We start from the raw sequence: 21,723 nt of genomic DNA on the forward strand, positions 1-21,723 counted from the left end.
TTTGTGGGGTTTTTTATTTGTTCATTTTAAAACAATGGTGAGACATTACCTAAGAATAATGAACTTTCATACAGTCATATTGGTATTCACTAGAAAAGACTGATACAATCAGGAAAAAATCTAGTTTGCTAGATTTTTGCTAGAAGGAAAAAAGCTTCAGATTCTTGTATAAATTTAATCGGTCTTTTGGAAGAAGTGAAATTAAAGCATATTAATGAAAGACTTCACACCTTGGATATAGAAGAGTAAAATCTCTGTTGATTAAATGGACTTGAGCAAGTTTCAAGATAAAACAAAATTTATTATTAAAACTTTAGAACACTTACAAAACAGGAAATAAGCTATACGTAAGTAACGGTACACGTTAAAACAAGGAATAAAAAAAATGAAAATTAAGCACAAGGTTTAGAGGGAGTTAGGAACAAAATAATAATAAATCTAAAGCTTCACATTTTGAATGAGCAAAAGTAAATGCATTAACTTATAAATACCAAGTTGTACTAACTTCACAAACATCAAGACTTCTAAAGAACCATCTTTGTATAACATCTTCTGACTTTATACATTTTATTCAGAACATTCTGTCACTCTAGGAAACAGGACTCAGTACATGATATGATGCTAGGTTTCTCTCAGCATCTAAATTAAGCAATTGTGATTTCAAATATTGGCTTAGTATGAATTTTAACAGTTGTTTAACTGACACATACTATTCTCCTTGAATTCCAGGAACAGAGTACATCACAGTTTTGGGAAATTCAGTATTTAAAAATAAGGCTCCAAACCTTACCAGATACCATCTTTAGCTTAATATTTTCCCAATATGGGTTTTAACCACCTAGAATTTCACTTTTTTTGGCATGTTAGCTTTCTCTAAGGAGAATAAAATAATGGCAACAAAATTATTGTCAAAGAAAGTTGTCTTTAAAGTTATGTAAATATGACTTTTTTGCTTAATTCATTAGCAAGTATCTTCAGAAGACAATATGTATTTCAAATCCAGTTAGGTGGACATATGCATGTTTGTAAAGTGTTTTTTGATAAAATAAACAGCTACAAAAGCAAGAAACATCAGTGATGCTCTCAAAACTACAAGACTGATACAAGCCTCATCGCATACAATTCTGAACTCCCAAGGGGGGTGCCATCTTGAATAATCTATAAATAAGCATATAAATATAAGATTTATGGGGAGTACATACATTTAAAGTAACTAAGAAATATAAGTAGAAGTGTAAAATTGTAATACATACAGATAATTTTATCACGTTCTGGATTTCCTGGAAAAAGGGAAAAAAGAAACAGAAACATGATTTCTCTTTCCTTAAATCTTTACGAGCTAGCTAAAACAAACTCATCAGATTTACAGTTAACAGAATTTGAAAAACTCTGAGAATCCCATTGATAAACCTCACAAAAAAAACCACAAGCTAAAATGTTTTGATAAAAACTAAACCCAATACTTCATAATATTAATGTCTCCATAAAGCTATTACTGTTTATAACAATGACATCGATGGGGGAGAGGGACGTATTATACAGCCCCTTTATTTTCAGTTTGAACCCTCTCTCCTTTGTCTTTTTCAAAATAATAGATAGTGTTTAAATATTCAGAATTTACACATGAGCTAGTAAATACTATGAAACACAATTTTATGAATGAGAATAGGAGACAGACTGTTTCCTAAGTGAGGCCTAACCCTGGGATCAAGTATAACCGGGTATTCCTTGTATCTGTTTTCAGAGGTGTCTGCTACCTAAAAATTAAGACCTACAGGATTGCTGAATGTTTTTAAAGCTATACTAACATATATATTGAGCAAATACAATTAACTAACTGTTAAACAAAACCCACAAGTCTTATTCCCAGTTTACTAAATGAAACTTAAAAACATATGTTCTAACTTTAGCTACAGGAAACTTCTAGCTTGTGACTTCCCAGTAGGTGGAAGTTGTCAGGTCTAGAACTTTCTGAAGAGAGACGACCTACTGTCTCTTAATGTTTCATTCCATCAAACATGATGCATACTTAGCAATTCATGACTCTAATTCATTTTCTTGACAAGAATAAAGTTAAAAAATTACCCCATTTAAGAAATGAATCCTATTTGCCATGGGGAAAATATTTGATAGCTAGAGAATTAAATCAGTATGCAGTCCCTTTTCCCACAGACATAACCAGGTGAGAAAGACAATGTGCCTCTGTGAATAATTTCTTTTATAACTCTAGCACGAATTACAGACCCAGAATGACTTTCCCACAGTTACCGTGACTGCTTACAGAGTGTATAAGCATCAGCTATACTGATGCTCCAATGTAATTTTGCTGTGGCTGCACAAAACAGTCACAACAGACTCAGTAACTGCAATTTAAATATTTTAGTCTAAATACAAGTCATTAGTAGCTTTGCAGTTTCTGAAGGCCTATGAGAATACTCAAGAGCTGCTGCTAAATGCTGCTTTCAAAAGTACATAGATGCTGATTTCTTTGGTATGATTAATGAAGTCAGTGGAGTGCAATAGAAACAATAATACATTTAACTACATCACGAATTATACCTGTCTATAATCAAATGAAGACTTCATAATGGTCACTGAGGGCCACAATCAGTAAAACATGAACTATCTGTTTCCTGAATGTAAATGGCCTTAAGAATAGTTCTAAATTAGTTGTGAATTGGACCTGAGTGAGCACCATCAAGGAGTAAAACAAAGCTTGCAGCATTCTTTATCAAGTAGATGGTTGTATTATTTCATTTTACATATTGCATTTTACATTTGCGTTTACTTACTACACAGTTTATTTTCACAGATGTCCCCTTTTGCACAATTACTGCATGATTTTCCTTCTATATATGGTCTTCTCAGAACATTACCACTACAAAGGAAAAAGAAAAGTTTCATACATAATTTTAAGTGATTTGTTAAATATCTTAACTAATTTGTTGAAGTAAATACACTGAAAATACAATAAATGGCTGATAATTCATGAAAAACATCAGAATAATCTTCATTCTTTTAATTTCCATTGTTCTGTCCCTGTGAAAGAAAAGAATCTTAAAAAGCTATTATTTTTCTTATGGGAAAATACGCAGGCTTTTTATTCAAATTTTACACTGGTATATGAACTACTAAAACAGAATGTTCTGGATGGAGCTTGGTTTCAACTGAGGTAAAATGAGGATTTTAGAGTGGAAAATTTTAAAGCTGACACACTCCCAAATAGCTTGAAACCAACTATTTAGCAAAAAAAGAAATCTTGTGAGCTTCATTCCACAAAACACAAATGTCCAAGAGTAAGTATGCAGTCTTAGTGAAGACACTGGGACCCTTACATGCTTAAGTATTTCATCCAAGCGGAGCCAAAGTTTTTAAGTATAAAGATCAGCCCACAGTACTTACCGCTGCACATTCTCAGAAAGGCTCCTTATACATATAACTGCTGAAAATGATAATGCAGATAACCATCATCCTGGCTGTCTATACTCTACTACTAGGTAGTGGGAAACACAGTACCCAGTCTATGCTGCAGCCATTCAAGAAGATGAAGCAATGCTAGGTTTCATAGCCTAATCCTGGGAACACAGGGGCAGATTTAGTCCCCTCAAAGGACTGTGGGCTATTATAGTTAGGTTGGTTTGTCACTCTACTCACCTCCATAGTGGGCACTCCTCAAAGCAGATAATTTGCACCAAGACCTGTGATAACGTTTTCAGGATTCTAAGTCTGTATTTACACCCTATATCATCTATGTTTATAAAAAAGAGCTACCCACCAGACATACAGATGTAAGGGTTGGTATAATACCGTTGTACAAGTTGGAGGGAGAAGAACACCCCGAAAGATTACCTGCAACTTACTTGCTACTATTCTTCTTTGAAATGTCTTTTATATACATTGTGCACAGGTACACTGTTGGCCTGAGTTTTATCCCAGCAGCATCTACAGTGGCATAATGCAACCACATGCCCCGACATGCAGTCCAGGCAGTGATAAAATGGAATGGGGATCTTCTGATCCCAAGAATTGAACATAGGTTTTGAACTGGTCAGAGAAGAGCAGGAAAGAAAGTTGTTAATATATATATGCATACAGAAATACCTCAAAAATAAAGTTACAGGTTAAGTAACATATCTTTTGGGTGATTGTCCACATATACATTCACAGCATGCGTGATTCCAAAGAGCAGACCACAGAGTTATCTTAAAAAGGGTCTCAGAATCCAGAATAAGAAAGACTGAAGGACAAAACATTGCTTCTAGAAGTACTGGCAAGAGCATAATGCCCCATAAGGGTGTGAAAGCAGACCCACTTGGTGACCATGCACGTTTCAATTGCAGGAATGCAATACAAAGAAGCTACAGATGTTGCCTGAGCTGCAATTCACCAAGTCTTTCTTGGTATCAAAGACTTCCACTTTAAGTGGTAATTACACTACTACTTCACACAGTTCATAATCCACTGTGAAATCCTCTTTGAGAAGACTGATAGAACTCTCAGCCACAGATTGAGAGAGATGAAAGGCCTTGCCTTTTTCTCTGAGAGGCCTTATCTTGTTATTACAAATAAGTAAATCTATCTATCTGTTCATCTATTTACAGATCGGTTAACACCGAGGTTGTAGAGTGCTCCCTCATTGAGAAGGTGTAAGGAATGGGAAAAAAAGCCACAAATTAACTTCTGGAGGGAGAAAAAAACTCACTCTCACAAGGAGCTTCAGGTGGCTTCTGAAGACTATGCTACTTAAATGGAATAAAATATATGAGAGACTATCATATGGGCTTTAAATTTCACTTGTCTTGCTGGCTTAGGCAATAGAAACTAAAAGGCTGTCTCCATGAAAAGTGACATTATTATGTTTTATGTTTTACTCTTAAAGAGTAATCATTTAATTTAATTAATCATTACTACTTTTCCATTTGCTTCTGACAGCTAGCGAGTATTGAGCTGACATTTTCCATGGTTTTATAGGTGACCGCCTTTTCCCCCATGTGTATCACTTCATATTTACTTACAGTGATTTCCATTTACCACTTCATTGACTATCCACTGAGGTGCTCTAACATTTTAACTCCCCCAACTTCTTCAGGAGAAATTGAGTCCTAAAAATGGCAGATACAGCCACCTGTCGGGGACTGGATGCCACTTACCTTTCTAAAGAGGTGGTGGAGACCTGGAAGGTCATATTCATGGAAAGGTACAATAACAAAAAGGTAATGAGATGTTATTTGTATTCCCAGCAGCATAGAAGTATCACAGATTATCATTTTTTCTTACAACAGAAGAACTGAGAAGCATCGAGTGAAGCTGGGAAAAGGAGGTAGTTTTTCCACATCTGTTGAAAGCCAGGACACATCTCTTGTTCTGAGGATGCCATGATCTGCCGAACAGGAAAATGGGGATATCCTGTCCCTGCCAATATCCATGACTTCAATGAATCCTCTTTTGATGTGAAAAGGTGAAATGACAGTATTTGGATTCACAGCACTTAAAACTCATGAAGTACAGGTACTACCTGTAAGACAGACTGATAGGAATATCAAAGAAGGTATCTTGCTGTTTAAAGGCATCTTATTCTTTTTAAGAGTGCTGGGATAACCTCAACCACTACAAATCCTAATCTGAAACTGCAAATACAGCTGTTCGAATTCTGTAAGATCTGAATGTGTCATCATAAACTCACAACAGAAAGCAGTTATAAGGTTGTTTGCTCTAAAATAAGTGGAAACTTACAGCTCCAAAAACAGAACAGGTTTCCCCTTCTGCTAATGTAGACTTGTGATAAAGTTTCCTAAAGAGCAGTAAAACAGAAGCATAAGTAAGAGCAACTGTCTGAATTGAACTGAATAAATCTTCTCAATGACATCTACGGTCCATCTGTCTCTGATGGTATTTGGTATTTCTAACCACCTTGTAATATAGTCATCCTGGTAATTTTGATATACAATTTCCAAATCTGTGAGAGAAAACTGAGCATGAAGATGAAGATTCACCTACCAAGAAGAAGGTAGGTAGAAGAGATGAGAAGAACAGCATGACAAACAGAGCCTGGTAGCAAGCATGTGGCAGCTAACTTTAAGTATGAGAATGACAACAGGACAGGGCACATTCCAAAGTACGGTAAGCTTCTCTTTAAACAGGAGGAAGGATAGTCTGGGCATCTCAGACATGGATGGTCCCAGCAGCAGACCTTCGGAAAAGATCTATAAAAGGGCTACACTGTAAAACTGGTACACTGAATAAAGTAATTCTGGCGAGGTAGTCCTTAAATTGGTGCATCCTCAATTCTGAAAAGAAACTGCTATCCTAGCAGGGTAACTGAGCACTAAGGGTCCAAACCTCAAGGAGTCATGAAGGTCAAGTTGGAAAAGGCTGTTCTACTATCTGGAGTGTAGTGATGATTGGTGGCAAGGTTAAGGTTTACCTATTTTTCCAGACAGTTTAGGAAGGGAAAAGGCTGTTAGATGATGCTCTGTCTGCTCTAACTCCACTTGTTTCTGTAGTGACGTAGAGATCAGCATTCTTGGTATCAAGCAGTGGACAGAAGAACAATGGCATGTTAGACTTCATCTCAGACAGCTATTCAGCTTAGCTATCAGTTCTCCAGGATGTGCAGAACAGCACAGCAAACCAACATGGTATGTTGTTACAAATGAGAAAATTCTCAAGTGACAAGGCTTTACAGACCACTGTGGATGCCAGTCATTATGCTGCACTGGCAACTGGAAACATTTTAGTTCAGATTTTAAAAAGAAAACAACAAAGTTCCATACCCCAGCAAGTTTCAAAATAACATTTCAAGTTCAAGTCCAGTTTTGTGGTACTGGAAGAGAGATGGGCAGGGCTCAATGAATTTTTTAGTTCAGGCTAATTTAACTCCCCAATAGTGGCCCAGGTTTGCTAGAAGAAAAAACAGTTGTCATGCAAGCTCACAAGCTATGTTATGTTTTTAAAATGACAAACAGATTGCATATGCATGTGCTTGATTATGGACTGTGCATTACTATGAGACAAAATATATTATTTTAAAACTATCTGCCTGTTTTCAACCTCCTCCTGCTTTAGGAACAGCACTGGCTGGGGCCTATGTTTTTTTAGAATATGAATTTAAATGTAAAATCACATGTTGCAGTTAGCTTTTTCTTGCATTGATCATTTACTGTTTTCTAATGCTTAAATAGCATTTGGTATAATCACAGCCATTAAAGATGCAAGAAATGATAATCTAATTTTATTTTACTCAGTTACACAGAAAGGAAAAGCAAGTGATCTAACAACTGTGCTATTATTTCCATCATTTCTAAGGAAAAAAAAAATAGTGTAAAAAGCTAAAGTGCAATTGAAAAAATCTATAAAACTGCAAGAGGTAATTCCAGCTCTGACAGCAGTTGCCTGCAGCAACTTTCTCATTGATTCTGTTTCATATGAAAAAAAAAAAAAATCAATTAAGTGGAGCATGAGCTAATTCTGGGATTTGTTTGTTTAAGATTGGCACAGAATGAGATTTATCAGTAAAGCTGACAGATTAAAAAGCTAAGCAAGTACATGTTCTAATGCTCATGGCTGTCCTGGTAACTGAATTAGACAACCATCGTTTTCTCCAATTGCATTTACAAGGCTACCAATAAATAAAGAACCCAATTTACTTTCAGCTAAATGTCATTACAATTGCTTTCATTTTTTTATTACATTTAAACCAGCAACTTACCCTGGTGAATAGTTGCAAACAAAATTTACTGCATTTCGTATTCCTGCAACTTCCCTACATAGAGTAGCAGCACAGCCTATTTTATATGAATTGTCCCAAACAACCTAAAAACAAAAAAAAGCTTTTAAAATAAATTAAAAACTACACTCAACAGTAACCTAGTCTAATATCTAGAAAGTTTCCGTTATTTTCAGAGAGCCTACATGTTATTTTCATTTGCAGCATCTGACCTTTTTACGCATTTAAAAAAACTGCTGGTAAGCAAGCTTTTTAAGATGAACTTCTAAATATTCACCCCTCAAGATGAAGTGACCTACGCTGCAAGTTTCCACAATCTTCTACAGAACAAGTTCAGTAAGAGTCACTGACTTCATGATCCAGGGATAGATTCCATGGAACAAAAGGGAAATTAGTGGCAAGTACCCAACAGCTCCTTAATTTGAACATTCATAATTTAGGTCTGCAAGAAGAGCTTCTCCTGTTGTGCTAGAAGTGGTCTGGCTGATAACTACTGTAAACTTAAGTCTGAAAGCTTTACCACTGCGCATTGTCAGACTAACGAGTATTATCTGCCATACTTAAGAGAAGATGGTTTACTAACACTTACAGCTTGGGCATCTGCTTTTCCTTGGGAGCTTCTTCCTATAACTTCTGCATATGACTAACCAAACGGTACTGAATTCAGGTAAAAATGTTTAACTATATACCTAGAACACCCGGATGATCATACATTCCACTTCTGGAAAATATAAAGACATAGTGGATTACTCTCGGTATCTCCCCAGTACAAAAAGTACAGGTCTCAGACCAACAGACTGATTTTAACATCCCCAAAAGTTCCACCTCTTCAACTCTAACTGCAAGAAGTGGTTATGTTCAACAGACATAACCTTTCTTCGAAAAGGACCTTAATGTTTAATGTGGTGTTACCTGAATCCTGGATTAAGGACTAAGCATTTCAGGGGCCTTTATGTAACAGCTTCACGTAGCTTTTTCAGATTTCCACCATTTTGAGATTTCTGTGTCATGGTTCTCCTAGCAGGTCTACACAGCCTATCCATTTATGATTTGTAAATTTTACCCATTTTCAATTTTGTGTCTGAGCCTTCAAGTCCATCATGGCTCCTGGATAATGCATGGCCTTTGATTATCAATTTGGATGACATATGTACTTTTACATGTTCATTGGTGTTTAACCCTGTCCTGGTTTCAGCTGGGATTGAGTTAATTGTCTTCCTAGTAGCTGGTACAGTGTTATGTTTTTGAGTTCAGTGTGAGAAGAATGTTGGTAACACTGATGTTTTCAGTTGTTACTAAGTAGTGTTTAGTCTAAAGTCAAGGATTTTTCAGCTTCTCATGCCCAGCCAGCGAGAAAGCTGGAGGGGCACAAGAAGTTGGCACAGGACACAGCCAGGACAGCTGACCCAAACTGGCCAACGGGGTATTCCATACCATGTGATGTCATGCCCAGTATATAAACTGGGGGGAGTGGGGATGGGGGGATCGCTGCTTGGGGACTAACTAGGCGTCGATCGGCGGGTGGTGAGCAATTGCACTGTGCATCATTTGTATATTCCAATCCTTTTATCATTACTGCTGTCACTTTATTAGTGTTATCATTATCATTATTAGTTTCTTCTTTTCTGTTCTATTAAACCGTTCTTATCTCAACCCACGAGTTTTACTTCTCTTCCCAACTTTCTCCCCCATCCCACTGGGTGGGGAGTGAGTGAGCGGCTGCGTGGTGCTTAGTTGCTGGCTGGGGTTAAACCACGACAAACCCTTTTTAACTCTACTTGTTTTTTTCTAGTGATTAGTTTCCTTTGTAATTCTGCCTGAAATACTGCCTCAAATGCATGAACATTTTGATACTACTTAACTATGTGTAACAAGAAAGGAGCAAGCAACATTAATCAGGGGAAAGAAAGCTTAGAAGTGAACATCACCCCAAGAGAAAAGTGCAAAAAGCTCCAGAATTCTATGTAGACAAGGTTGAACAGCAAATCTTAAAATGCTAGGAACTACCTTGCTAGGTAACTTTTTATAATTTACTGTGCCAGAGAAAAAATGAAAAATATTTTCCAAAGATATTGTCTAGTTCTGATCTTCTAAAGATTTACTGCCCAATGAACAGCAAAACTTCAATCCTCCAGCCTTGCTTTCGAGTTTGTTACAGGCAGAACCAGCGGCACAAAACAAGAATTAACACTTGAAGGGAAATAACTGAGAAAAGACATAAAATAGGTGCAAAAACACCCAAACAAAAATGCTCTGTAAATGATTCTGGTAACTTTAAGTTATTTTCATTTCACAATCCAAAGTCTACTCAAAAAGAACCTCACAGCTACTGTTGTGTCCGGTAACATTTTCACGCTAAGTATACTGCACAGTATTATCAACTGTAATTTGCACAGAGAGCAATCTAAGCATCTTTGAATACTGAGATAAGAATTTAAAGAGTCACTTTTACTAGATAAGATTTACCTGACGTTAAAATTATCATCTGTTTCAGATCAGTGAAATATTATGCGTTTGCTCATAGATGAAACTAATTCTACCGCAAAGCTTATTTTTTAAAGATGGGAATGAATAAATCCATTTAAAATATTAGGTGTTCTAAGAAAATCTTTACTTTCTCAGCAGAATTAAGTTTGTCATTGAATTAAGAATTACCACTGAGAAATCAGAAATATATCATAAATTGCCTCTTTTGTTGTTGATGCTGGTTTTTTTGCCTTCCTTTTTTACAAGATTTGCAAAGAATACAATTTACTTTGGCTGGATTTTGTCCTTCTGTTAACATTTCTATGAAGGAGTACCCACAGACGTTCTGCAGTTACTGTGATTACTTCGAACAGCATCTCCAAACTTACAGAATTCAGAACTGTGTGGCTTCACAGCTAGAGAACTTGATAAAGTTCATGTAGTACTGATACAATGAAACAAGGAGCGAGGCTTTCAGTGAGGCCAATATTGTGGACATGAAGAATGGATTATTATACAAGACAAAAAGGTGAACCAGTGCAGGGGTAACCAGCAGTACAGCCATTGCTTGAGATTACAAAAGACGGTAAACTGCCAGTCACTACAAACCATATATACAACCCTGTATTATTTACAGCCCCTACTGATTCATCTGGTAGGCACTACACAGGATATTTAACCGAAGATAACTCTTACCTGAATGTAATGACCGCAAACCTTAGTACATTTCTGCTCTGCAAAAATATAGAATCTGACTTCATTATACCACGATTTAATGGCATCAGCAACATAGAATGCTTGATGACTTCCAACCCAAATATTCTCTCCAATAGATGTGAAATTAGGACGGCACTGATGTTTCTGACTTAAGTATACATTATGTTCAAAAATGCATTTATTTGCCCATGCCCTTGCAGTCCTTGCCAAAGCTGCATCCCAAGTCTGCAAAACATGAAAGGTGAAATAGTTGTGCAATGTTAACTTACAACCAGATCATACACAATCAGACAAAACCAGTCAGGCAATAAAGTACAGATAGATATCATATGCTGGAGTACATAGGCAAGTACCCGTGTTTTAGTTTCATTGACTTTTCCTGTTGCAGCACAGAAATATGAACTAATTTCATTAGACGAGTTTGTTTTCCCCCTTCACTGTTGAAAATTAACTTTATAAGAGCACTTGCTAGCAACCTGAAAAGATGTTTGAAATACACTTTTATCTTCAGATAAGAAATTACTGTCACATTAATTAAACATTAAACTTTTTTTGGTAATTTTTTTGTTGAACAGGTCACTAAGGATTTCTATTTGGTACATAAAAATTAATTCAAAGTAAAAATGCACAGCTACTATAGCTGTGTATGTATAAATAGATGTATAAATATTTTAAGTATTTTTAAGAGAGCCCCAAGAAACAAATATTCACTCCTCCTACGATCATTTTACAAAGGCAGCATCAGGAGGTAAACATGCCAATGTTTGGCCACTAACTCATTCTGCTACCTCTTCTTTGCAGTCTGTCACCATTAACAAAAGTTCTGATTCCTGAACATGAACAATCTTTGGTATTTGTCTACCAGTCATGATTGTTTTTCAGCATGTTTCCTCTACCATTAAAGTACCTAGTTTTATGCCTTATGTAAGAGATTCTGTGTTTTATTGCCTAGGTTTATTGGTGTTCGTACATTCCAGTTCACTCTCAGTCTCTATGGCTGCCAATATGGTTTTCTCCCTAAGGCCTTTATTTTTTTCTAACTATATTTCTACATGCATACCTTTATTCATAATTTTTCCTGGTTTCCCTACTCCTGAGTACTAAAACTGGGTCTGGTGTCTTTCAAAAGCTTCTTCACTTCCAGGGTCATACCCCCATACCTGCCATTCTGGCTGCAAACCCACCCAAGCAAACGGCATTCTTTGCCATCAGTATCCCAGCACAGCACGAGCATGTTCCCAAGCCTTCCTCAGGGTACTCATCCTTTAGCTGCTCATTGCTCACAACATTTTCCTCTTGCGATATGAAGTGGACTAAACATCAAACATCCACTTTTTCTGCAACTTCTTCAGCTTTGCTTAACCCTTTCCAGCAAAAATTTTCACATGCAGTTTGTTTTGGTTATGACAAGCAAAGATTCTTCCTTGCCACCAGAAATCCCCTTCAGCCCCAGGACTGCAGTTCATATCCTTGCTTTTGATGGAGAGCCTAACTCTTCTGGATAAGTCCTGCTGCTGGACCACTGCTTCTTCCTAAGCAGAAATTCCTTGGGGTGAAACGTGAACATCGTCGGCTGGCCTGTGTCACTGCATCACGCCTGCTGTTCCGAGACTCACCTGTCTACAACTGACTTGACTCATTACCATATTTCCTATCAAATAAACGTGATGATATCTGAACACCAGCCAGTGACGCCAGCCTGGTCGCCTCACCCGGGGACTACTGAGAGACCCCGGGCCCACTCTCCCAACCCCCCCGGCGGGGCTGTGGAGCCACCTAGGCCCCCCCCCCGGGCCTGTCCCTACCATGTACCACATGTTGCTGGCAGCCAGCTGGACTTTGGCGCGGAGCTCGTTGTGGACGCGCACGCAGGCCTCGACGAAGGCCTGATCCGCGATGCTCGGTAAGGCGGGCGACCACCCAGCTGCAGCCCTCAGCACCTCCCACAAGGCGACCACCGCCACCCACGGCCTCATGGCCCCAGCTGCCGGGGTCTTGCGTGAGGGGTCCCTGCCCTGCACACACACACCCCCCCCCCCCCGCACTCCCCCCCCTCCCCCGCGGCCTCTTCCAGAACCTTCTCCGGCCGGGAACTTCCCGCCCAACCCTTGGAGCGGCGTGACGCTGAGGAGCCCGCTGGGGGGCGCTGCGGCGCCGGGAGGGGAGCGGCGGCCGCCTCTCCTTCGCGCTGGGCGGCGGCTCGTTGGTAGGTGAGGCGGCGGCGGGAGGAGGAGGAGGAGGAGGAGGAGGCGGCGGCGGCGGCGGCCATGGTGCTGTCGGCGGTGCAGCAGGTGGTGGTGTCGGTGGTGCTGGTGCTTTGTGTTTTCGTCGTCATGCCCAGGATGTTCGGGGGAGGAGGAGGAGGAGGCGGGAGGGCCGGCCGGTCTCCGCGGGGCGGCAAGGCCGGCCCCGGCCATTACGATCCCCGTCAGCACCGCAGAGGTAGGAGCCGTGGCGGTGGCCGAGGCCGCGGCGGGGTTGTGCGTTCCCTGCGGGAGCTGCTGGGAGCCGGCCCCTCTCTCGGGCGGGCTCGAAGGGAGCCCCCCGGCAACGGGGAGGGCTGTGCCTCGTCCGGCGGGAGGCGCTGGGCGTTGTACGCGGGCTGTGAGGGGGAAAGGCCGTGTCAGACGGCTCCGCGCCGGCGCCTGTGCTCTCACCGCCTCGCCTTAACCTTCCACACCCCCTTCCCGCCCTCCGCCTTCATGTTCTGCTTCTCTGGTTCGTTACTGTGTCGATTTTTGTCTGCCTTGTCTTAAGAACATCATTTTTAAATGCAGATGACGCCCTGCTACTGGAAGCGTATCTTATCAGGGCAGTTTGACGAGTAGCGCCTGCAGGGACAGGCTTAGTTACTCCAACAGATGAGTAGCTGTGAGGCGTCAGAGGAAAGAATTCACCGGGCGTATTAGAATTGCAATAAGGGAGCCAAGTGTTACTGTTAGCAAACGTTAGCACAGAATCGTATGAGATTTGTCAGGTAGTGTATTGGAAAGAGTCCAAGACGCCTCTTTACAAAAGATATCACTGAATGGGCTAGGGAGCTTACCCCTTGTGAAAGCTTGAGTGGTATAAATGTATGTTAAGCTGTGTCACTGTATGTCAGCTGAGGATTTAGCTCAAGGTCCAAAGGTCCGCTTCTGTTCTGGAAAATTACAAAAAGCCTGCTTTCTTGAGGTAGCTCTGTGATTCATTGGTGATGCTTTCCAAGGCATTGTAAACCAAAAGGTAAATAGTTGCTGTAATCCTCCAAATTATGTGTCTGTGGTTTTCCCTGGGAGGCAGAAAAAGTGAGGCTTGAGCTGCTACCATGTTCTTCCCAGCTGATGTTGAACTTACTGTGCTTCATAAGCTCTAGCCTGGCCTGTTTTGCTTGATTACTTTTAATTTATATGGTAGCTGTCATTTCCTATAGATCAAATTCTTTTAAAAACCAAACCTTGAAAAAAGCAACGTTTCACATGCCTCTGCTTCTACTGATGTATTGGCCCAGCACCGCATAAAATAAATTTCAGGCAGATCTGCTGTTCTCACCTGTTTCGGTTCTTCTTTTCTCCTGTTTGGCCAGTACTCACTCTGCTGTTTCTTCTGTGAGATAAATTTGGTGCAGGACACTGGACTCTGTTAGGATTCAGCGTCCCTCCTCTGTGCCAGGAAGGTGGTGTTTCCTTTGACCACATTTGTATTCTTATGACCTGTGGAAATTTTTTCATCTGTGATATTAGGTATTTTAGTAAATCTCCTCATTTACATTAAAAACAAATAGAACTGAAAGAAGGAAGTCTACATGTGAGATCAAACGTGATTTCCAGATTAGTTAGTGCAGTTTTAGTAAGTCTAAACCTGCTTTTGTTGAAAGGAGAATGTCTGCCTGAACTTGCATTAAATGATTAAGGTAGCTTGAGTTCTGCTTCTGTCAGCCAGGGTTTTTAATTTTTTGTGTAACTGTCCAGTTCTGCTTCGAGTTCCAGTGAGCAAACATACAGATAAAAGGCCTACTCCAAATGGGCATGTTGCAAACTGAGCAATGGGATGTGGAAGAACTTGCAGTGATGCCTGGCACGACTTGACTGCCGAGATGATAGTAAATGTCACTACAGTCAGGGTCATTCCTGGAAGTCTGAAAAACTTTTCTGGCTAACTCATTTTAGACAATTCTAAACCACTGTTCAAGATCTCCTATCACAAAGTACCACCTTAGTTTAGCAGAATTAGATTCCTTTTTCTCTTGTATTTGGAAGAAGCTGTAGCCAAACAGTTGTTTCACTGGGAGTTGTAATTTATGTTAATTTTTTTCTCTACCTGATTGTGGCTGTCTCTTGCACACTTGAGTTATGTTACTGTAAATTCTTGAAATGCCACTGTTTCAGTATTAATTGACAAGGAGTGATTTGCATAATGGTCTTCCGTTTGGGAAGTTTTATATAATGTGAACCTTGTTTTACCCATACTCAGTTCTGCGATATTAAATTATGAGGAACTAAATGTTCAAGGGGATTTTAAGGTATAAGTCTAAGCAGTCAGTTGAGACATCAGTGTTGAACTTCACAGCTCCCCAATCACCTGCTGTCTGTCTCTGCAAGCATCTGCATTCTTTAGCTGATAGCACTGTTTCTCATGCGCGTGTCCCATGACCCCAGGTTTAACTACCGAATAACCTAAGTCAAGCAATGACACTGGCTGTTTTATCTGCTGCCTGTTTTGGCAGGCAAATTACATGGAAAAATACTTCAGACTTCCGAGGTTGCATGTCTTTGCTATTGTGTAATCTTTTCCTGCTAAATATTTGATTTGCAGAGGTACAGCACTTCTAAGCCTGTGGGAATATCCATGTAACACTGAATTTACTGTCAAAATACTGAAAGCAGCAACACAGCATGTGTATTTCAACAAAACTTTTTTTTTCTGGGACTAGACAATTCAGTTTGTACTTAACTCCTTTCTTTGTTACAGAGGAAAAATACTAATTTGTAACATTGTTCTCAGCATTATTAATAGTTTCTCTGAATATGCTTTAATTTCAAGATGTAAGTTGTTTCTTGTTATGTCTACCTTTCTGTGGTTTGCTGTGGGTTTGCCAATGTTGTTGTAAAGGAAGAAACTTAAAACTTGCATCTTAAAGAAAGATAGAAACTTAGTTTGAGGGTCTTTGCTACATAGATCTAACTTTGCATTCTATTCATGAAACAGTGATTTTTAATTTTTTTTTTGTAACTTTATTTGGATGCAGGACTGACCACACCATCTTAGAAGAGTGATGAACAAAGATGATCACACAAGAAGGAAACAATTTAATTCCAGCTGTGAAACTAATTGGACTCTTAATTTCCTTTCTAACTTTGTCTTCTTTCTCTCAATTTAATTTTTTAAGGTAGTCCTCAGACAGTTCATCAAGTTCACCTGAATCCAGGAAATTCTGACAGTAATACTTATCAGAGTATTCAGCAGATGAGAAATGCAATGGAAAAAGAGATAAAGAGTGAGAGAACAAGAGGAAATGGTAGAGAATTAGCATTCACCCTCATGCCATTGTATGCTCTTGGAGTGGGAGTGTTTGCAGCATACAAATTTCTTAAGGTAAGCCATAAGAAAAACATTAAATTATTGAAATTAGAAGGAAATGTAACTGGTCTGGGTTCCCCCCCCCCCAATTCTGAGTCCATGTATGTGGTTGTCCAAAAGCCATTTATTGCTCGGTATGACTTTGAATGTAAGCTCCAAAGTTAAAATTATAGCATATCTGATTCTTCCTTATGAAGGTTTCTGACTGATCTTTTTTTAGACACTTAAAGAAGTGATAATCTTACACCTCCCCTCCCCTGCCCCCACCCCCTCCTCCCCCCCTCCCCCCCTCCCCCCAATAAGAATCTGAGAACCTAAACAGGGCTGTTACCTGAGGTTGTAACTTAAGCCTCATCAGTATTTCACTTCCTTTTCATTCTTCAGAATGAGATTGAGTATGGGAAGGAGATAGACGCCTCCTGCAGAGTAGTAGTCTTAGATTAGCAATTAGATAGAATAGTGAGTAGTCTAGACCTTTTATTTAGGACTTCTCATTTGGTCATGCAGCTGCAACATAGGCTGTTACCTGTGACATGTGATACCTTTTCTACCATTAGTAAATTAAAAAAGTAGAACACGTGATCAGTTGGGGTTTTTGGTTTGGTTTTTTTTTTTTTTTAAATATCAGTCTTGATATTTATTGTTTTATAGTAAGAGATGTTACAGCACTTGTAGTGCTGAGAGTGCACCTGGAATATTGTTGCTTGCCTTCAGGGAAAAAAAAAACTTAAACCTGAACAGGACCGGAGACAGCATCTTCATTTCCATAGTCAGTTTCATATCATCTGGTATGTGAGAAAAATACAACAGCTTAGCAAGATGAACATAGAGGCAGACCAGTTTGGTTTTAAAAATTAATTAGTTTGTAAATAAGATTTAAACATCATAAAAATAATACTTTGGGTGTTAAAACTCTTTACACGTGTGGGACTGAGATGTAAATATTTCTATAATAGCATCTTTATTACTTTAAGAAAGAAGTTTTACCTCCTAGTTAATGATAGGAGACTGCATCCAGTAACCTAGAAGGTTCCTTCTGTTCATTTTTGAAAACTGGAGTTGAAATAGCAACTGTTTTCTTTTACAACTTTTGTCAGTCATGTTGTCACTGCTTAAAATCTGAAGTGTTAGTTTAAGATAGGAAGAAGGCATGGCAGAATAAAAGTTTCATTAATGGAGCACATTTCTGTGGTTGCTATTTAATTTCAGTAAATTTCTAAATACATTTTTATTTTAATATACAAATAGTGATGAAGTCTTCTAACATGATTATATTTATTAAAGATGAAGTCACATGAAGAAAGTCTCTCCAAAAAGGAAAAAAGTACAGAAGACAAGGCAAAGGAAACGGGTAAGATAGCCATTCAGAATGCATATGTTCACCAAAAATGCGTATTTCCTGCTGGAACAAGCTACATATTTTTGTTGATGCAGTCTAGCTAAACGAGAACCATCCTCTAAGTTCCTTACGTGCAGTTAGGAACCTACAAAACACTTTGTTATTCTGTGTACTTGAAACACTTGTTAGAGGTTTGTTTGAAATCTCCAAATGGTAATATTCTTTAAAACAGCTATACTAATACAGGATGGTTGTCTGCCTTTTAATGTCTGATGTTTTTCTTACTTAAGACCTGTTCAATTTTCTTCAGTATAATAGGATGTTTAAATAGGATATAATACTCCTTAGAATTAATAGGGTATTTAAAAAGGATATAATGATCTGCTTTAGAGTTAAACTGTATTGATAGTGGAACAGTATGGATAAACAATTACAGAGACTGTTGAATTTCTGGGTCAAATTGGTGACCTGACAAAAACATTAACTGTTTGTAGAAGAGACAGAATAAATGGTACTTTTTTTTTCTTCATGATACGGAGCACTCTTGACTGTCTGATACAGTCTATTCTGCATGTGCCAAGAAGTAGGCTTTCCTTTGAAGAAACAGTCAGGCACATCAAAGTTGAGTTGTTTTCATACATTTTTTGTTTTTGCCCCTTGTACAGACACATTTTTAGTTAATTAAACAACTAGCAGCCTCTTTTGGTGTCTCTGTACACCAGATCTGCAATCAGGTTCAGCAGTGATTTTCTACACTGCCTACTTGCCATCCTTGCGTGTTGCATTCTTCTTTCTTCACAGTTTAATAGTATTTTAGGAGGAGTTACTCCTCTCAACTCTCGTGCATTAAGTGTTGAATGTATTTGCGAGGTGTGAGTGGGCAAATTCATGACTATATTAAGTATAAATACACTACTTTTACCTCAGGAAGTCTTGGAACTGCATAGCTCTTGAAGCCGGGAAGGTGAGAGCCATATTCTCGCTCAGTTTCTGCCAAGGTGTTCTCTTATTGCGCGCTGTTGGAGACAAGTTATTGAATGAGAAGGACTTCTGGTCACACATAATAAGGCTTCTGTTCTTACCCTCACCACTCCCTTTTCATATTCTAGAATTTTATAGAGAAAAAACCTTCCTGTTTTTGACTCTGCCCAACCAAAAATATAAATTAGTATCGTTTTGGTATTGTAAATACATTTCTTACAACGTTCTCTCCCTCTTGCCCCCACCCCCTGGCTCTGCCTCCGTCTTTTTTTTTGCTTTTGTTTTTTGTTAGAGCATCAGCTTTTAGAACTGGAGCAGCATCTAGCACAGACAGAGAAAATGTTAAATTCTTTATTGACTCAGTTGGATCCACTGTCAAACTGGTGAGTGTTTCTAAAACATCTCAGTTACTATTGTTTTCTGTGAATTGAAGTTCTCCAAAATGTTGACAGAGAGTTCTTAAAATGTTCCTTATATATAGGTAAGGAACAGTGTTTAGGAACCTTCTTTAATTACTTACTGATTCTGTAGCCTTTTGCAGGTAATAGTTTTCTTCAGCAGTTCGTGATCTTTTCCACAGACATCTCCTGTCTCTTGTTCACCAAACATACATGCAAAAGCTCAGACTTATAATCAAGCTACTGTCATTTAACAACTTAAACTTGAATATTGACCAAGGAGACTAATACTGAAAAAACACTTAAGCTCAGTAGCATTTGAAAGCCCATGTGGGAATTAGATTTTTGGTATCAGAAAGAGTTTCCACCTTTTGATATAATTAGAAGACAAAACTAGTTATCAAGGTATGGCTGCTTATTTTTGTGTTTTGAAATGTTAACACTGTTAAGTGATTGTGTGTGTTTCAGGGAAATATAACTTCTCTGTTGTAGTGTAACAAGGGAATAAGTAATATAACCTCCTTGTGGTTTTAGAGATGATCTTCTCTTAAGAAGCTAGGGCCTTACCCATCTATTGGAAATAAAAATATCCATGCAGTCCATTTTGTGTAGACTGACATCCTTCATGAAGCTGAGTTTAAAACATGCAGAATTTAGTGATTGTTCCTTTAGTGTGCTTCTGAACTTAATGTGTGCTGAAACTATTAAGTAGCAAATTCACTGACCAATTTGCCTAACAAATTTCTAGTAGTGATGGGGAGGAGAGAGCGTAAACAAAATCTGAAATAAATGAGAAAAGCCTCTAAACTGTAAAGTTCTGTATTAGGCATTGTTGTACTAAAAATAAAATCACTTTGGATAATTGTTTCTTTCAGTACTCATTACTCAACCTTGGCCATTGGGGCTCCAGTGTTAGAATTCAGTGACTAGATTATTCAGTAGGTGTAGGTGATGGGCTCCCCACTCCTCAAGAGACAGTTCTCAAAGAAAAGCTTGAGCTAAACGTATTGCTAACTTAACTAAGGTGTTTATCCACGGAAGGAAATACTGCAATCTTGAGCATTATTATCAAGCACTCACTTCTAAGGTAATCTTTCAGCTGGTGACATCTGTCTTTTTTTCTAGTGTTAATGCTTTAGCTTGTGAGCAGAAAGATGAAATAATGACACAGCTCCAATCAATTAGACGGCTGATGAAAGAAAGTGGATTGGATAAATCAGAAAACAAGATGAAAGGTACTTTGATTTCCAGCAGGATGGATAACTAAGTAGTTTATATTTTAAAAGAATAAACAGATCTTACTATAATAATGTTCAGTTCCTGCATCTTAGGTAATGTGTGTGGAATTAATTTTATTCTGGAGGAGTACCATTATTCCTGTTTGAGGTGTATCTAATTTCAAATTTTTGATACATCATGATTTTTTTTAAGAATAGGTGCTAAAAGACATTGAGCTAGGATAGACCACATAGTCATGTTCTGCTTTGTTAAAATGGGCTTCTTGAGTGTGAGTTCCTGAGCAGTCTGTTAGTATTGGACTAACTGTAGTCTACAGATTCCCAGATGGGAACCTCTGAGGCAGTGGGTAATGCTTGCATAAAGTACCAAACATCAAACTGTGTATTAGTTTCAACTGGAGATTTCCAAGAGGTATGTAGTAGTCCAAGAGAAATCTTAAATGTTAAGAATGGTTCAGTAGAAATTTGGGGAATTTTTCCATTAGTTGAGTCTTAATAAAAGAGAGAAAACAAATAAAAAAGTCTGCTTCTAAACTGACCCTTGAAATTTTGAGCCTTTCTAGTAATTTAAACTTACTTTTTTTTTTTTAATTATAAGATGTCAGCCACATTTGTAATGAGAAACTTGAAGATCTTATTCAGTCATTTGCTGAACATTCTCAAGAGAAAGAAATGGATGACAGAGAAGATGACAGTAATGAAGATTTGCTTGAGGATGTTGATAATGATTACAAAATAGAAGAGCATGAATTATGTGATGAATGTGAAGTACATCAGTTTGAGCCAGATGTGGTAGAAGACCAAGAAATGATACACAAAGATGCCATTGAATCAGAAGAGATAGGATTGAGGAGACGTAATAGATACTAATGAAATCTGTATATGTAAAACTTCCAAAAGCTTATGAATTATTTTTTTTTATACTGTTGTATGCACTTTAAACTGTTTCAAATGAAGTTATGTGCACTGCTATATGCTTTAAAAAGGGGTGAAATTCTGCCTGTGCTCGTATCTATGACGGTTCTGTAACTGACTTCAGTGGCAGCAGAATTTCACTCAGGATGTTTACATATTTTTTTCTATTTATTTTTTTTCCTATAAAAATATTTCTGTACTCTGTATATAATGCACTGTAATTATATCTGATGCTTCACTAAAATATTAGAGTATCTTGTAATTAAGACTATAAAGAATAGATGTTTCATAAATGTTTTGTAACTAGTAAGCGTGGTGCCACTTGAACTGTGACTTACTTGAGTTCATTAAAGAGCATGCACTGATGAATTTAGCTCTTTGTGG

General features: G+C 38.3%; 2 protein-coding genes across 3 annotated transcripts; one reads left to right on the top strand and one right to left on the bottom strand.

The window, feature by feature from the left end:
- Window positions 1-280: 280 nt before the first annotated feature.
- Window positions 281-12,885, bottom strand: LOC115336248 (GLIPR1-like protein 2). Its single transcript, XM_030002920.1, has 6 exons — window positions 12,715-12,885; window positions 10,889-11,134; window positions 7,709-7,812; window positions 2,793-2,878; window positions 1,254-1,280; window positions 281-1,158 (listed from the first exon to the last, which is right to left on the bottom strand). Exons 1-6 carry the CDS (start codon window positions 12,883-12,885, stop codon window positions 1,004-1,006), a joined length of 789 nt encoding a protein of 262 aa, XP_029858780.1. The 3' UTR covers window positions 281-1,003.
- A 216-nt stretch (window positions 12,886-13,101) lies between these two features.
- On the top strand, window positions 13,102-21,708 carry CCDC107 (coiled-coil domain containing 107). 2 transcript variants are annotated; one of them, XM_030003060.2, is made up of 7 exons: window positions 13,102-13,119; window positions 13,159-13,351; window positions 16,278-16,483; window positions 17,753-17,819; window positions 19,081-19,171; window positions 20,312-20,421; window positions 21,023-21,708. In XM_030003060.2, exons 2-7 carry the CDS (start codon window positions 13,177-13,179, stop codon window positions 21,292-21,294), a joined length of 921 nt encoding a protein of 306 aa, XP_029858920.1. In that variant the 5' UTR covers window positions 13,102-13,119; window positions 13,159-13,176; the 3' UTR covers window positions 21,295-21,708. The 2 variants fall into 2 exon arrangements, with proteins under 2 accessions (XP_029858920.1, XP_029858919.1); XM_030003059.2 differs by lacking the exon at window positions 13,102-13,119 and having other exon boundaries at window positions 13,127-13,351.
- The last annotated feature ends 15 nt before the right edge of the window (window positions 21,709-21,723 follow it).

This window comes from Aquila chrysaetos, chromosome 26, assembly GCF_900496995.4.
Source record: "Aquila chrysaetos chrysaetos chromosome 26, bAquChr1.4, whole genome shotgun sequence".
Taxonomy (NCBI): domain Eukaryota; kingdom Metazoa; phylum Chordata; class Aves; order Accipitriformes; family Accipitridae; genus Aquila; species Aquila chrysaetos.